We start from the raw sequence: 17,601 nt of genomic DNA, 5'->3' as shown, positions 1-17,601 counted from the left end.
GTATTTTTTCTCTCAGCTCTAACTCAGCCCCCCTGTCTTCCACATTCTCTGAATATTACAAGCAGCAATGTGTTAGTTTACATCTTCTTTTATTTATTTTTACATCACAATGTTTTTACTAGACTTGTTTACCTACCAAGATAGTATTGGAAACAGTCTGTGCTTGTGCTGCATAGACATTTCCATTGGGAGTGTGTGGTAGTCATTAAAAGTGCTAATGAATAGCTCTTTTACAAACAGATTAGAGGGTGGATATGTGGAACACCAATTCTGAGGGGAAAAAAAAAAAAAGCCCTGTTAATTTTGTTTGTGTTATGAATCTTGTAGGGCTGTCAAAGGACTTTTATTTCATATATTATTACGTTACTTCATCTCTGCAACTTCTTTTTGTAGCATGTTAAGTTTAAAACATATTATGTGGTGTATGATTGAAGTAAGCGCTATTTCATAGCAGCAGTATAGGTTTCCTGGGCAGTTGTTTACATGTACTGACTTCAAAATATTTTTAATGATGTACAGCTGTAATAAGCATTTCAGAAATCCTGGAGATCTCAGGAGAATGATTTGTAATAGAAGTCAGATTGTCCAAAATGCATGAGACTACAGAAGGAAATCAAATCCTGCCATCTTCAAGTCTGGGTTTTATGTTCCTTGGATTTAAACCACTGCAGCCGTCAATCAAATGGAAACCCACAACACTTGGCTTTTGGTATTGCAAGTTTTCACTGTATTGTTCCACTGATTTATGCAATTCTGATTGATTTTATGCATATGCATATATATTTCTAGGCAAACCAGAAGACTTCGTGATGCTGAACAAGAAAAAGACAGAATGTTGCTTAAGACCATTATAAAAGTTTGGAAGCAAATTAAATCCCTCCGTGACTTTCAGCAGTTTACTAACACACCCATGAAACTTTATTTGAGGAAGTATGTTTTGATAACACTTTTTGTACATTTGCCAACAGTGGAATTCTAATAAGATAGTCAATTTGGGAACGTACAATTCTGATACAAAGGGTGTAAAAGTCAGCATTTTACTAGGTGCCTGGTACTGGTTGACCTGCCACTATTCATTTTGAGTTTGGGGAGGAAGGAAGATTAAAATAAAAAGTAATTACTGTAACAGAAAAGGATTTCTACAGGCTAATGAGTAAAGAAAAAGTAATTCATTCTGGATGGTAACTATCTGCTGTGAATTCGTAGACTATCTGTGCTAGTATTTTTAAATAGAACACACTTTTGATACAATGAAATTAATTAATGGAGTAGACTTACATTATATATTGTAGACTTTACTGTAGCCCTTATGTTAATTTATGCAACTTGTTGATCACTTTTTTTTTTGAAGGGAAGAGGTTGATCAGAGATTAGTTGAAAAAGAGTATGAAGCAGAAATTCAGGCTGAGATACATGAATTACTAGAAGAATATATGGAAGAATATGAAAGGAAGATGGAAGAGTATAAAATTGAGCTACAAGAGTGGAAATCCTGGAAGAAGGCACAGGTTTGTTTAAATTATTGAGCTTCACAAAAAATAAAATTATTACTAAATGTGTTGAGAATTTTTCCATCTAATACAGGAAGAAAATCAGCTTCAGGATAGTGATGCATACATTTTGTAATGTATTTGGATACATTTTGTATACTTAGATTTTGTTAGTAAATTAATAACTTGTTAGTAAATCAACAATTAATTAAAAAAATGAAAATGTGCAAGGTTTTTGTGGAGCATTGCCTTCCTGCTATTGCTTTTCAGCACTTCAGCAGTTTTTTCTTTAAATTTAATAGTTTTGCTGCATTCTCATTAAATTTGTTGTTCTTTTTGCAAAGAAAAAATATGGATTAATTTTGTGTGTGTGAGTAGTAAAGCAAAATAATTATGGGGTGTTTCTAATGAACAAGCACCTCATGTCATCTCATGTAAATTTATGTTCAGGAATATCCCAAACATGGAAAATTTAATTATTATTCTAGCTTTTTACCTCTGCAAAGCTGTATTGCTAATAATTTGTACTGTAGTTAAAGACTCAGAAGTGCTTCAAAGGGATATTGACAAATGCAGAAGCTAGAACAATACACTCCAACAGGATGATCTTCAGAATAGCCTGTGGCAGTGCTGGCAAAATCAGACTTACCTTCATAGATATGGCAATGTACTAGATACCTCAGGGTGATGGTGATTATACTGGAGTATAAGTACTGCCCAGTTTAAACACTGTGGGTTTTTTGAATATCAAAGCAAAATAAAGTTTAAGGAAATGCTTCAAATACAGTTTCAAGAATCTAGTGCATCTGCTGATACTTTTATAGAAAGCTCTTTTCATATACATGCAGCATCTGTGGAAGGCACTTAAAAGGTTTGAGGGGAAACTGGTATCTAGGTATTGGAAATGTCTGTTATCAGAATACAAGTGGGCATGTGACTCATTATTATCGTGCCAATTTATTTGTAGGATAAGATGAATAAACGGAAACCTTAAAGTAAGGACAGATAGTCTTGAGCAGTGATTATAATGGGACCTACCTCTATTGATCTACCCCTAGCCAGCTGCACCTTTGCAAATACCATGGTGGGTGGTTCCAGTCAAAGCTGCTCTCGTATCTTTTTAGTGTGTTAGTCACAGTCTGTATTGAGACTGACATGATTGTGGTTCTTTCCTTTTAGAGTGAAATGTAGTAAATGGACTTTACTTTCATGGCCAGAAGTGCTTGCTTTCATTTTATTCAAAGTACTTTTTTGGTTAATCACTGCTGTTGGTGTCTTACTAGCACAGATAAGGTGAATCTAAGGAAGATAGTAAAGGTAGAAGAGACTGATTAAATTTAAAAGGAAATACAAGAACAAAAAGGGTAACATAGAATTAGGCCAAGAAGGAATATTTGTTAATAAAAATATGTGAAAAGTTAGTGAGAAGAAACTGTTTTCATCACTTCTTTCTCTTTTGCTTGTGGTGTCTTAAATCATGAAGTGGCTGGTGCTTCCAAGCAAGCTCTACATCAGAGTAATCCATAAGTCTGCAGAAGGAGAAACTCGCTTGCAGTCGTTTAAAGCTGAACATGCATGTGAACAATGAAGTTATGCAATTTAGGAGATGCTGAAAGGCGTGTGGTGTTCTGTTTGTTTATTCCTCTGATTGGCATAGAGGAAAGGAGGGGATCATTCTGCTCATGCAAAAGATGCTGCTAAGCTAAAAATCTTGCGCTCCAAAGCTTGTGCATATATGCATTCACTTTATCAATGTGGATGCAGACAATACATCTCTAAGAACTGTATCTACTGGTTGAGTAATCTTCCTGCAATCCTAAAAGAATGCATGTGGTAACTCAGGCTAAATGAGAAGTCAGCTGCTAGCCAGAATGTTCAAGTAACATGTTTATTTTGTAAGCTACTTGGGAAGGTTAAATAAATGTTTTGTTTGAAGGATGTTACGTTTTTAAAGCATATGAATGGAATGCATTGCTGAATTCTGAATCTCACATAGTACTACAGAATGAGAGAGATCTTATTTTTGTGTATGGTGATTTTAAAATTATACGGTCATTTCTCATACATGTTTTATTACTTGTGAATCAAGAGAAAAAAACCTCTACTGACTGAAACAAGTTCAGGAGGAACATTATGATTTTTATATGCAGAAGTCCAAGAAGAAAAAGAAGAAAAAAGATGTTCATGAAGAAGAATCACTAGAAGATTGTGATCTTGGTGAGGAACGTGTAAAACCCATCCCACCTAAAATGGCCAATAGCCTGGAAATAGAGCAGCAGGTTAGAGAAAAAGCTGACAACTGCAGAAGAAAACCTGGAGAACCTGCTCTAATTCCTGAACTGATCCTCTCAGGAAGCATAACTCCAACTGAGCTGTGTCCTCGGTAGGATAAATAAATGTTGGCCTGCAAATTACTTTGTTAGCAATTTTCTACTCTTAGTTATTAATACTATTTTGATTGTTTGTACAACTTCAGAAGCATGTGCTCACCATTCTGTTTAGCCTAGTGATAAGATTTTGCCTTCTGAAGCCTGATATAACTTAATTCATTTTCAAGTCACTTGTAACCTTGTATATAGTGGGCTTGGGGAATTCATGTCTCCCCATTCCCTTTGAACCTTCTGATGTTCCTTGAGCACCTACACAGAACAGTGGTGTATATATAAAGAAACTGTTTTCAGTGTAGAGTCTTAAGTCACTTCTGGCAGTACCACTTTCACTAGCTAGTCCTTTATACCAGGTCTGTGCTATAGTCCACAAAGGGAAAAATAAATCATGTAATAAACCAGAGATTTCACTGTGGATAAAATAAATTTACTTTTTTGTGTTACTTTCCATTTTTACACAAGTGATTTAACATAAATCTAGCAGATTTTAGTCATTTAAAGACTGTTTTGTTTTGTACTTACTCAGCAAATAGCCTCATCAAGGAATATTGCTTGCCTCCTCTACTCCCAGTGACCCAAAACTTCAAAATCTTAACTCAACTTGATATCATTTGTTGTGCTTTGGAGGAAGGGAGTAGAAGGGAATTTTGTTTCCCTAAATAACTCCTTTTATATGGAGGTGGCCCTAGTGGATCTAAAATTTAACCTTTACATTTTGAAATAATTTTATATTCATGAGAAGGTAAAACAACTGTTAATTAATAGTTTTAAAGTAATTTCTATGTAGTGACATTTTTAGAATACCATCTTTATTAAGGTGACTTCTGTTTCCTCTTGAGGAATCAGATTTTCATTAAAAATAACCAAAAGATAAAAATGTTATTAAAAATGATATGGCAGTTTGTTTGATATATTTACAGAGCAGAAGTTTTGCGACGGGAAGATGTGAAGAAACGCTCAGCATTTATAAAGGTACTTTTCAACTCCAAAGAAGTATCGAGGACTGTTACCCGACCAATAAGTTCAGATTTCAGAGTTCACTTTGGACAGATTTTCAATTTACAAATATTCAATTGGCCAGAGAGTTTGAAACTACAGGTAGGTAATAATTTATCATACTAACTTTTTAAAGAATAACATGAAATGTAATTGCTTCTGTAATGCTTGTATTTTGCTCTATGGTTGTGTTGTAAAGACTGAAAAATATGTGAAAGACCCTTTGTAAATTATCAGTCTTATACTCCTTCCTTCCTCCCTTCTCCAATCATAATATTTTAACTTTGCTGCTACGTTTTTGATACTGTTTGCTTGAGGGGGATAAGAAAAAAAAATCATTGCTAGTAATGTCCATAACTGCACTTGACTTGATCAACAGTGCAGTTAAATCACACCATCACCCACATTCCAGGTATGAATGAATGAGTGGCATGAATAATTTTCAGACCCAATACAATATATTTTTAGGAGGAACATGGTCAGGATCCTACTTCTCCTGTTAGATGAGTTTTCCTGTTGGATAACTTACCACTGGTAGTTCAGGGGAAGGTGTATACCCCTTGCCTGTTCTATTTACGTAACACACAAATTGAAAAGGAAAAGGAATACCATCTCCTTGGCTTAAAAACATCTAAATGGAGAAATCGCTCACATCCCTCTGACCCTGCAACTAGCCAGGAAAAAGGGAAGTAGGCTGCAGTACTGCTAGAGCAAAGGCCTGACTGTACCTTTGTGGTAAGGAAGAATTAGTAAAGCAGAATCCCTCTGGCATCTTCACCCGATGCCGGTGACTGTCATGAGCAGTTGCATATTGTACAACGATGCTCTTTAAAGCCTAGAGTTTATCATACTATTCTTGGGTGCATTAGAAAGGTCAGGGTGATGTACTTTCAGGAATTCAGACCAAGTTAGCTGCTGGTAGCTGAAACATCTGCTAATTGGATATTTTAGAAAGTGAATGAATACAATTGCTTTAAATGAATTGCTTCATGCTTAAGTCATTGTAAAATCTTTTGTCCAATTACCCTACAATGTTTTCAACTTCTCATGAATACATGTGTGAATGTTTTACTATGTCTTTCACTATGTTTTTTTCTAGATATTTGAAACAATGGGTATGAGCAGTACCACCTTGTTGGCTGAAGTGTTCATACCTGTTCCTGAGACTACAATTCTGACAGGCAATGCTCCTATAGAAGAAGTAGAGTTCAGCAGCAATCAACGTGTGATGTTGGACCATGAAGGAGTTGGGAGTGGTAGGGACCCTCAGTCTTTCTCAGTTCAGTGTTTCTCATTTTGCTGAAACTATGTAGCAGGAACAGGCTGGCATGAGTTTCAGAGTCAATTCTGTTAAGAGCATTTGCAGCTTCTGTAACTGAATCTTATAGTAATGATTCAGATTATTAAAGTTTCCTGTAGAATTTTTGTCTCTTACTGATTTTAAGCTTTATATAATAAAAATGTATGTTTATTATTTGGCTTGTGATAGTAGTGGAGTTCTACTAGCTATAAGAGGTGCTTGGATTTTTTTTTAGTATTTAAGTCATCGGGCTTTTGACACTGCAGAGCAAGCAGGTGATATTAATCAGTATAGCTCTGGTGCTTTTAATGTTTTAAACCACTGCTGTATATGCAGAGTAATTTTGTTATCTTTATATTTGCTTTGTTGACATCCTGGAACACATTTTATCCCTTGGACAGTCAGAAAGATAAAATAAGGGAGAGGTAGGAAAGGGGGAAATAAGAATAATTCATAGTAGCATCTGGAACTTTGAAGTTTCTATGAGAAGTGCAAACAGTGTTATAAGATGACTGACTTGCATAGATTTGCCATATATGAAATACAGATCAAGCTGGAGCAGAAGAATAGGTTAAAAGCTGTGGTGGAAAGAAACATGGTAAAAATTCGTTACAGCAGATGTTTGTGTAAATGATCATGATGACTATACACCATTATGTATCATAAAACTTTGGGACTGACTTTTTAGTCATGCATAATTCTTTTGACTCTGAATTTCTGTTACATTAATAACAGTATACTGCATCGGAAAACTACCAGAAATATTACAAAAGCATTTTCAAGGCATAGCCTTTCTTTCCAATCCAAATGGAAAGTCTTTCTGTAGGTGCAATGTAATCTTTCACTCCTTTTGTAGAGCTGAGTCCCCCATAGCATGCAGCAGAATCAAGTTGTTTCACAGTACCCCATTTATATGAAGTCACAGGTTATTTGACTACTTATTTTCAGGAAGAATTTTTGAAAATGTTTAGACATTGTGATTGAGTGCCTAACTGTACTACTTTGGGTTTTTTTCCCCTGTGATAGGTGTGTCCTTTTCATTTGAAGCTGATGGTAGCAACAAAATGACTTTAATGACCTCTGGGAAAGTATCCAATAGTGTCTCTTGGGCAGTTGGAGAAAAAGGAATCCCCTTAATTCCTCCAGTATCTCAGCAAAACACAGGCATTCCAAGGTAATATGATACGAATTTTCAGTGATTCATGAGAAAATTATTATACTATTAGTCTAAAAAAAAAAAACCTTTCATAATTGAGAATTTTCATACTCTTTTTCTTTAAGTTCAGATATTTTATTTTGTGCTGTAACCCCCTGCAGGTATCTTAGGGTATGCTTATTGGTAAATAGATTTTAGTTAGAAATTTTATCTTATTGTCTATACATAATCTACGATATTAAAGTTACTCAAGCTGATTAACTATTTTTTACAATTTTCTAATAGAAAATTTATATATTGGCAAGGAATTTTCCTGTAACCATTTTACTAAGAACAGAAGCTCCAGCTCTTCCTTATCCTTTAAGGAGGCTATTGGGTCACATGCTTTAAATTACTTTATTGTAATTAATGATAAAAACTATGCAATAAAAGCAGTGGAAATTAGTGTTGTAATCAGTGAAAAATTCTTATCTGTCAGATCATTCCAAGATAATACTTTTTCATTATTTTTCTCCATCAGAAGCCAGTTGACGTGCAGAATTGTGTATTATTCCATTCAAAACAACCTAATTTTCCCTGTGGTTGCAAGTTCAGTATTATATTGTAGGTTATTTGTCCATTTTGTTGCCTTTATATAATTCCAACAAAGTCAAGGAGATGGTACATGAAGTCTGCTTTTGTAATGTCCTCAAGTAACTTCACTGTAAGTCTTAAGAGTTTTCCCATACTTACTAACACTGAACAAGTACCGAATACAGCTGATGAGATTCTTTCAGATTTTTATTTATTTGGAGGCTAGACATTGGCATCCAAATCACTCTGTTACTATTTTTGACCCAAGCTGCAGCTATTAGGGTAATTTGCTGATCAGCATAGGAGTAACCTGCTGACTTCAATGAGACTGGAATAGCATGAGATTAAAACATAAGGATGCATTCCCAAAGGCTAATTTTAAACTCGGGAAGGTAATCACTGCGATAAATGGAAAAATGGGGAATTTCAGAAGGAAGTTAGCTGTATAACAGGCTTCTTTGAATCACCTTCTAGAAATGAACAGCCCTCTGTGACTTGCCATTATAGGTTGTGAAAGTCGGAGACAAGATTTTCATGCCTATTGTTAGGTTTTGCTGCCCACTAGCTTTTCAGCACAATTGTGATTCAGTGTGCATTTGTTCAAGACCGGTGCCTAAAGATATAACCTTGATGTTACAGCTTTATCTGCTGCTCCAGTAACTGCTGGATATTTGGCTGATTCTAACCATGCATAAGAAAGATCCATTAGTTCTTAAAGCTTTCCTGAATACAGTCAGATTAGGTAGAGAACAAAGACTCAAATTATCACCCCTAACAAAAGAAGGGGCAACATCCACCCTCTGCTAATAACAAGCCAGGCGGGTCTTGATGTATTGGGTTTACATGGCAAGGTTTTGGTAGCAGTAGGGTTTCAGGGATGGCTTTTGTGAGAAGATGCCAGAAGCCTGGCCATCAAGTCAGTGTACAAATGGTCTCCAGACTACCTACCATGCTTCCTTGCTTACAGTGAGTAAAATAGTGAGCAGGAGCATCCGAAGGAGAAGGAGTGGAGCTGGTACTGTAGTGTCAGGGAGGACCAAATGCAGTGCTGCACCACAAGGGAGAAAGCTGCAAGGGTGTCCTAGCACAGGCAGTGTCCTTGCCAGTGATATTGTATGAATTCACTGTAGGATAGAATAATGACATCCTCAATGTGTATTGTGTTTGTCAACATATTGTAATGCTATCCTGTTATCCACTGACACCTTGTGAGGCTGTGGACATCCTGTTATCTGTTGGCATCTTAACACCCAAGAAGGAAAGACAGATAGCAAGAGCTGATTGAAAACAGCCAGCTCAGCATTTTCTGGCAAAAGGTGAAAAGTACACCTTGAGGAAGACCTACGGCCTTCCTCCCAAAGACCACTGCCCACGTCCCGAGGACCCCTGCCCACAATTCTTGGAAGAATTTGCGCAGGCAAAGGACTGATAAGCTAATTAACATACAAAGTGAGAGTAGGCGGGTTTAGGTAATGACTGTATAGGCGTTAATTGAATAGTCATTGTTTTATGGTATAAATATAAGATAGTTAGTTACTTTAGACATACACGTTAGGCGGAAGGATCCCCCATGCATCCAGTGCTGCCAATAAAGAATACTTAGTCACTAAGAAATTTTGACTTCGTTCTTTAAATCACCAGCCAGCATGCAGTCTTACAGGAGCTGAACATGATGGGCAGAGCAGGGTACTGGCAGCAATCCCAGGCGTGGTGAAGGGATGAATCGGGCCCCGAGGTCTATCGAGAAACAGCAGGGAAGGAGACAGAGACGAAGGCTACAATGCAGGTCTGAGAGCGCCATCCAGGAGACAGGTCAAAGACAGGATTTAAGACAGTGCAAGCAAGGACAGTACATATAAGAAGTTCTTTTCCGTATGGATTGTCAAAACTTTGATGTTAACTTTCATGCTGTGAGGCAGTTTGTCATCTTATTTCCTAGTAATCAGCAACGTGGAATAGTGTAAGTATATAACTGTATGAATAAGCAGGGGTTTTTTTTGGTTGGATTTTTTTTAAATTACCTTGTGTAGTTCTTTTCCACTGGTTCCTTCATATTTCCCCTTCCCTTCGCAATTCATCATTCCCTCAGTGGCATAGCTACAACTAAGAATTGTGTAATGGAATTTACTATGCCAGTTTTTTCTAGGTTTTTTCCAAGTTTGTTTTAAACACTTTTTTTATATCACTATATCATGCATGTTTTAAGTACAACTTCTGTCAATTCTGTCTTTCTAGTACATTAAAAAATACTGATGCTATTGCGTCCATTGGCACTTCGGGCTTAACTGACATGAAGAAACTAGCTAAGTGGGCAGCGGAAGCAAAACTTGATCCAAATGACCCAAACAATGCAGCTCTGATGCAGCTGATCATGGTAAGTGGCTTTTTCAGAGCTATAGGCCTAATGTAGCTGTGAAATACCTAGTCACCAGTACCTTCTCAGGCAACCTGCATATGTGCCAGGGAGATAGTAGCGTTTGAGTCTCTGCTGGACATACTTGTGTGAGTGTTAAGAAGCAAAAATATCTACTAAAAATGATTTATTTATCCATTTAATAGTGGTTTAATGATTAATAAAATCAAACTTAATAATAAATCTATTCAGTAGTATTCTAGTGGTGAAAAATAGGTATGAGGCAATACACAAACTGATTAATTTATAAATTTAAAAAAAAATATTTTGAGTTTGTTGTTTCCTTAAAGTATAGGGGTATTGGCAGTGTACTTGAATGGTATTAAATAGGAACTTGCTTATCAGTGACAATTGCACGAAGAGGTCTAGTGCAACTTCTTTAAACATCAAATTGAGGGGCTGTTTACATAGCCAAAGTTGTGTAAATGAATCACTTTTATTGCTTCCTAGGTTATTCTGCTATGTTACAGTTTCCTACTCTTCAATCTTTTGTTTATGTTGCAAAGAAATAGAATTTTATTGTATTCTTAAATGCATAACAAAAACCTACTTTAAAATGCTTGGTGTTTGTCTGTTTGATCCATCTCGATTGCTTGTGCTTAAAATGAACATTCTTGTAATATTAATATAAGACTTACAGAAGTTACAGATTTTTGTCACTTTGTATGAAAACGTTAATAATTTTTTTACTAATTCAGGTTACTACAAGTGGAGAGGCACATGTACCTGATTTCTTCAGATTGGAACAGTTGCAGCAAGAATTTAATTTTGTTTCTGATGAGGAATTTAATAGATCAAAGAGATTCCGACTCTTGCAGCTCAGAAATGGAGAGGTGGCTGAGTTCCGAAACTATAAACAAGTCCCTTTACATGAACGAGAAATCAGTGATAAAATCTTCCAGGTAGAATGTTATCTGAAATATTTCTTTTATAGTTTTAATGCTAATAAATATTTGACTTGCAATTAAGTCAATTGGTCCCTTAAAGAATGTACAGCCATGGTGACGTGAAAAAATAAGAATTTTATTCCTTCAGTCTTTTCTAGTATTACTGTAATCGAATTAAGATGGCTTCCTTCCAAGGCAGTATTTCCACAGCTATACTGTGGAAGGAGAAAAATAAAACACAGCAACAGATGTAGCCACAAGTGTTCTAAGACAGTTTTTGTTAAAGGGAAGATAATTTTCTCTTTTTAAAAAAAAAAAGTGATTTCAAATATAGAAAGGTATGGCAAAGATAATTCAGGTTTAGACTTACTAACTTTTAAGCCCTTTCTGGAAGCAATGACTTTAATGAAAATTAAAACCTTTTTATGTTTTACTACAGCCTATGTTGCAGTCATTTCTGGTTTAATACATTGTTCCAATTAGCTTACCCTGTCTTTGCCTTTCTGGTAATTACCTTTCAGAAATGCAAAGTGTGCGTTTTTTATTTGGGTCACACTTCAATTATTTTTAATCTCAACTCCATTATTAGTGTTGTCATGCATTCTTTTGTTCTTCAGCAATTCATGTAGCTAAGGAGCATTTTAGTATTTTCGTTGCCGTAGCAGGATCAGAATCATCTCGGATTCTGACAACTGCTGTTTTATCCCTACTACTTACAGAAACTTCTATATATAAATTCAACCATGTCTGGCTCTTTGCAATATTTTTTTTTTCCTTTTTACATTTTAGACTAGTTTTGTCTCTTTTACTTAGAGATATGCCCCATCCTTGATACGTATTTCTGATTCAGTTGATTTTATGGACTAACTTTGTTCATTTCATGTTATCATTCAAAATTGAAAACCATAGCTTAAGAATAATTTTATATGGGTTTTTTCCATTAAGTGTAAACTGGATAAACTCATGATCACTCATTCCAAGTTAATTTTATATGACATGTTCTTCAAAACTAAGTCTAAATTGGTATTAGTCCCAGTTGGTTTACCAGCTATTTAGTGAAGAAGTCTGAAATTTCATGGAATTGTGGAAACATTGTTTGGAAAATTTTATCTGGAGGTCATCTAGTCTTGCTTTCTGCTGACGTGGTGGGACTGTTGCTAGCACTAGATGAGGTCAGCTGTGTCTAGCCAAGTCTTTAAATCCTCTAAATGGGAGATTGCACAGCCGTCTGGATAACCTGTTCCAGTGCTACACTATCTTTACAGTGATTATTTTAAAATTCATGTTCCACCTGAGCCTTCCAAGTTGTATTTAGTGGCTGTTTGCCCTTGTTATACTGTCTGAAACTACAGAGATTAGTTTGGTGCTCTGTTCTTTGTAACTGCCCCTCAAATAGTTGTGGGCAGATGCTGGATTGATCATTAATCTCTTCCTCACCAAACTGTTTAAGTTGAACACCTTGTCCAGTGGAAGAGACTGAAATACAGAGCAAGTCCAGCACAGAGCTACCAGAATATCTGCAGGGCCTGGAGCACATGGCATGGAAGGAGTGGCTGAGAAAACTAAATTTATTTTGGTCTAAGCTGGCAAGGCTATGGCAGTACTTTACTGCTTCCTTCAGGTACCTAGCAAGATGGTGCAGAGAAAACAGCAAGACTTACCTTAGAGGTGAGATGATGATAGACACAAGTTACTCCAAGAGAAATTCCAGCTAGATATAATGAAAACATTTTTCATGAAGAGTGTATTCAAATTCTAGAACATGTTGTCCAGCAAGTTTCTAGAATTGCTAACTCTGGAGACACTGAAAATTCAGCTGGCAAAGGCCCTGAGCATCTTGATTGGTGGTGCTCCTGCTTTGAGTGAGGGTTTAGATCAGATGACCACCAACCTATCTATTCCAACTTATATTACTCTTAAGATCCTGACCCTTTCTTGTAGGTCCTGTCATCTAGGCCTCTGACTACCTTACAGTACTTTAGTGGACCCTGTCTGGTTTCTCCACATGCTGCTTGAAATGGCAGCCCCAAACTGGAGGCAGTATATCAGGTATAGCCTCACAAGTGCCCAGTTGGAGGGGCTATTAATTTCCCTTGGTCTGTAGACCATGCTATTCCTAATGTAACCTGTGGATTGCCTTTTGCTTAAAAGCATATTGTTGGTTGTCATTAAACCATAATCTACAGATAGTCAATAGTCAGAACAGGGCTGTGTTATCAACACCCTTTTAGTCACAAATTCAAAATACAGCACCATAGTGGGTGCTGTGAATAAAATTAATTCTAGCCAGACCCAATAGAATTAGGCCATGAAATTATCTCCCGCACCCACACCCCCCATGCTGTTTCGCCAAGTGATCCTGTTGTATTTGTCCTTTCCAGCCTTTATACAGTGTACAGCACTAATATGCAGCAATGCTGTGAAATCTTATTTTGGTTAATGTTTTTGGTTCCTTGTGTTCCTCAGAACAAATGGGTCCATCATCTCTACAAATAAGCCCAGCAGCATGGGCTGTAGGATTTTGGTAATCCAAAAGCATGCCATGCTCGTGGGTAAGCCCAATGTCTTGATACAGAAATAAAGTGTCTTGGGTCAAATGGGAAGGGTTTCAGTTTGGGGTCCAGCACAAGAGATGAGGCCAATCAGTATGTATCTGAGTATTTGCTTTATCAGAAGTATATGATTTCTCTGAAAGTTTATTTAATGCCAACAGTTTACTAACAGTTAACAAGTACTAATTAATGATTTGTGCTACTTAAATCCTGTTGCAGTAAAAAGTCTTCTGAAGGGAGCAGTGCATATACATGTACCAGCTAGTTATACATTTAACTCCCATTATTGTACTTATAGCTTCATCATTGCTAGATCTGCCTAAAAATTGAGATTTCTGGCTCAGAAGAGCTATTCTTACATGATTTTGTTGCTAATCTGAAGTCATTCAACAATAATTATTATGCACAGGAAAAGTTAGTTGAAGATTTATTGTGGAAATAATGAAGCACTGTGTTTCCAGAATGCGCTTCCTGGACCCTTTATCTTAGGAAAAAATTATGTTCTCTTAAGTAACAACATTAGCAAAATGACCTGAAGATTAATTTTACTGAGTAGCTTTTACAGGAGAACTAGCGGTGGTTCTAAAGCCAACCTCACTTGCAGACTGCCATTAAGCTGCAGATCCTGGGAGACCCCCTAGAGTTGTAGGTGCTGTGTTTTGCTTAGAAGCTGAGTGTCAGCTCTAGCCTTTTCTTAATTTATGAGACACTTTCCTAAACTTGTGAATTAAAGTTGCATCTGTTAGTACAGCTTTCATTGTAGTCCACCAGAATAGTAACTGCAACCCTGAGAAATATTCCATTAACATACTTCTTCCCAAGAACCAAGTGCTTCTTATAAATCTTTTTCTTGTGGTGGTAACCAGTATTGATCACACCCCTTGGTTAGGCTACAGACCCTTTTATCAAACCTCAGGCAAGGCAAAATCTTCACGCTCTGGCTGCTTTGAAGAGCTTTCATTTTCTCATAATGTACAAACAAATATTTTTATTATGCTATTAAATCTCTTCAATAATTGTTTCTCAATAAACTCTCCCACAAGTAGACTTTCTCCCAGTGTTAGACACCATGAAAACTAGTTACGCATATTAAAACACAGTACAGATTTCAGGACATCTTCCACAAATACTGCATCAGTCGTATTTATAAAGGATTCTCCCTATTGCAGCTGCAGTAAGAGAAGCTATTTCCAGTTCAAACAGAATTTCAGTTTACAGCAGCAGGTCAAAGTTCAGCTGTAAAAGAAAATAGTGAAATCTTCAAGTAATTCATAGTAATTTAAACCACATGAGTCCCATAGCTTAATGGAATTCTTGTCTCTATTCATGGACGTTTAGCAATGCTATTGCTGTATACATTAGCATTAAAAATAGCTTTATAAACCTCTGACATCTGTTTTGGTTTACTGTCATCCATACATTAATATTAATGAAATATTTACAATTTTTCTGGTATGTAATAAAGCACTGAATATATATCTAATTACAATCTCTAATAAATATGTTTAGGAATATGACAAGAGACTGCAAGAGAGGGATGTGATTGACAGCAAAAATTACCTGGATGCACACAGAGCAGTTGTTGCCAGCTATCTACAGAAGGTAAGCTGCAAATAATATGGATCCACCAAATTTTTGTACACCTTATGTTGCTACTGTACTTGGATGCTTTATTACCATGAATACTGAAAACTGATTCATCTCTAAACATAACCTACAGACATCTTTAAGATTCCAAGTTAGGCCTGAAGCTGGTCTAATTGAACAAGTGGAGGTTTGTGAATGACTCATTTAATGTTATTGGAAAAGTTGCAATATACTAAATGACTAGCCATTGTGGATTTTTTTAGCAGTTCTGTAGAATCTTTTTTGGTCCCAGAGATTTTTACTGTTGTGTCCCAGGTATTCACTGATTTCTCTGTTTTTCTTCTTGTAAGCTGTGATACTAAGACCTTATTTATCTCCATGAAAGTGGCCCAAATATTGTTAAAAATCATTTAAAGCAATACAGAAAGTGTCTTGTCCTGCAGCCTAAGGCAGAAGGCATAGCTTCCATCATACTACCTTTGTTGTGGTATTAGAGTAACAACTTTTGCCCCTTTATTTAATATATTTTTCTAGTCTGTTCATTCTGTTATGATGACATTCTCTTTAATCCTTAGGCGAAAAAATTGTAAGAAAAATATTGGTCATATAACCAAGAGAAGTTTGCAATTTCAGACTATTTTGGCAAAATAGCAAGTGCAAAACATGGCTACCAGTTTTGTACCAGTACTGGAAGTACCAAAAGGTGTATCAAATCCTAGCCAGCCACCAAGATGTATAATGATGATAAGGTTGATTTGATGTGGGACAAAACAAATTGTCTGTTGGAAAGAATGGTTTGTAAAAGAATTATAGACAATAAAGAGTGTTTAAGTCTTCCAGGCAAGTCCCAGAGCCCAGATTCAGTATGATAATATAAAAAAAAATATTTTTAACAAAACTGTCATGTCTGTGTCGGCCCTGTTTGTTTTGCATGGTATTTAAGTGTGTACTGAAATGTGGTTTATGCAGCCCACTGAGTAATAGTATAGTAGTACAGAGTAACATACATTATGGTACTTTGTGTCACTCTTTTAGATTAAATACAGGTAGCCTTTATAAAATAATATTTGGATATTTCACACTTCTGTTAATTGTCAGTTGTGCCTGAAAATTAGATTGCTCACATCAGAACTGAAGTTCAGTTTATTCTGTAATGTGATCTTTATATGCCTATCACTTCAACACAGGGATAAAATAAGAATAACTTGCAAACTTTTAAAAATAATAAAGGGAGATTTATAGCAGAAAATTGCTATTGCTGTTCTGTAACTATCTTGTAATAGCACAGCATATAACGGCATTACTAGCATTAGTGGTGGGAAGAAAGGACAAAGGCAGTACTCTTGTCAGTCTGCTTCCACACAGTTGTTAGGAGAAGAGGGAAGACTTTCATCTCTGGGCTTCAGTCTATGACTTCAGCATAGAAATTTAAGGAACTAAGGATTTTAAACATTTACTTGAAATCATAGTACTTGTAATACGGGCTTTACCGATTTGTTCTGCAGTCCAAAGTGTTGCTTTTATTTTCCATAACTAATACCATATAGATTTTTTTTGTAGCCTTTTCTGCAACTTCATTTAGATATCAAAAAGAGTCGTCTGTTAGTGTCATTTGTTGTTATGATTGTTTCTGATGATGACCTGTAAGCAGATTAGACTTAATTTTCTGATTGTATGCTTTCATGTCTTCTTGTATCTGGCTAGCTAGTGTGTTTCTAGAGAATCATTGAATGTGTGAAAATGAGCTCATATTATGTTCTGAAGAAATATCTGGTGGAAGAAAATTTTCCTTGGACCGTGACTCTTTTAGAAGTGGTAAAAAATGAAGAATGTATATATTTGGACATTTTGTTTGTGTTTAATAGGCAGAATGCAAATATTTGCAGTGGGTTTAGATTAGACGTGTACTTTTGACTCCTCTCTCCCCATTCACAGATTCGAGAATCAGTAATAAACCGTTTCCTCACAGCAAAACACCATTTCCTTCTTTCTGACCTTGTCAACGAAGAGGAAATGCCCAGCCTGGGGTGAGGGAGCTATCTTTATTTGTTCTAAATAAAAAAAAATTAATGTAAAACCATCTCTGATGCTTTTTTGTGAAATATATTGATGTAACTGATGTGATTTTAGTGTGTGTGTTTAGTATAATATATCAACTTCCAGTCACAATGTACACCGCAGCCAGTACAGACAGTGTATTGATATAGAAAGCGTGTAAAAAAAAATGTTTCAGAAAAGGGAAAAAAAGGCTGGTTTTTGT

The 17,601-nt window shown here is 36.0% G+C and overlaps 1 protein-coding gene across 3 annotated transcripts in view; it reads left to right on the top strand.

Moving 5' to 3' along the window:
* CC2D2A (coiled-coil and C2 domain containing 2A) overlaps nucleotides 1–17,601 on the top strand; it is a 64,237-nt gene that overhangs the window by 24,924 nt on the left and 21,712 nt on the right. For all 3 annotated transcript variants that reach the window (XM_056334856.1, XM_056334866.1, XM_056334876.1), the window contains 10 exons: nucleotides 790–930; nucleotides 1,352–1,508; nucleotides 3,641–3,873; nucleotides 4,798–4,975; nucleotides 5,973–6,129; nucleotides 7,200–7,347; nucleotides 10,138–10,276; nucleotides 11,014–11,217; nucleotides 15,264–15,356; nucleotides 17,277–17,368. In XM_056334856.1, coding sequence (XP_056190831.1) covers nucleotides 790–930; nucleotides 1,352–1,508; nucleotides 3,641–3,873; nucleotides 4,798–4,975; nucleotides 5,973–6,129; nucleotides 7,200–7,347; nucleotides 10,138–10,276; nucleotides 11,014–11,217; nucleotides 15,264–15,356; nucleotides 17,277–17,368 — 1,542 coding nt within the window. The remainder of the gene's footprint in view (nucleotides 1–789; nucleotides 931–1,351; nucleotides 1,509–3,640; nucleotides 3,874–4,797; nucleotides 4,976–5,972; nucleotides 6,130–7,199; nucleotides 7,348–10,137; nucleotides 10,277–11,013; nucleotides 11,218–15,263; nucleotides 15,357–17,276; nucleotides 17,369–17,601) is intronic.

The sequence above is a fragment of the Falco biarmicus genome, chromosome 1 (genome assembly GCF_023638135.1).
Source record: "Falco biarmicus isolate bFalBia1 chromosome 1, bFalBia1.pri, whole genome shotgun sequence".
NCBI classification, from domain to species: domain Eukaryota; kingdom Metazoa; phylum Chordata; class Aves; order Falconiformes; family Falconidae; genus Falco; species Falco biarmicus.
This window is presented reverse-complemented; position numbering and strand designations above follow the sequence as displayed.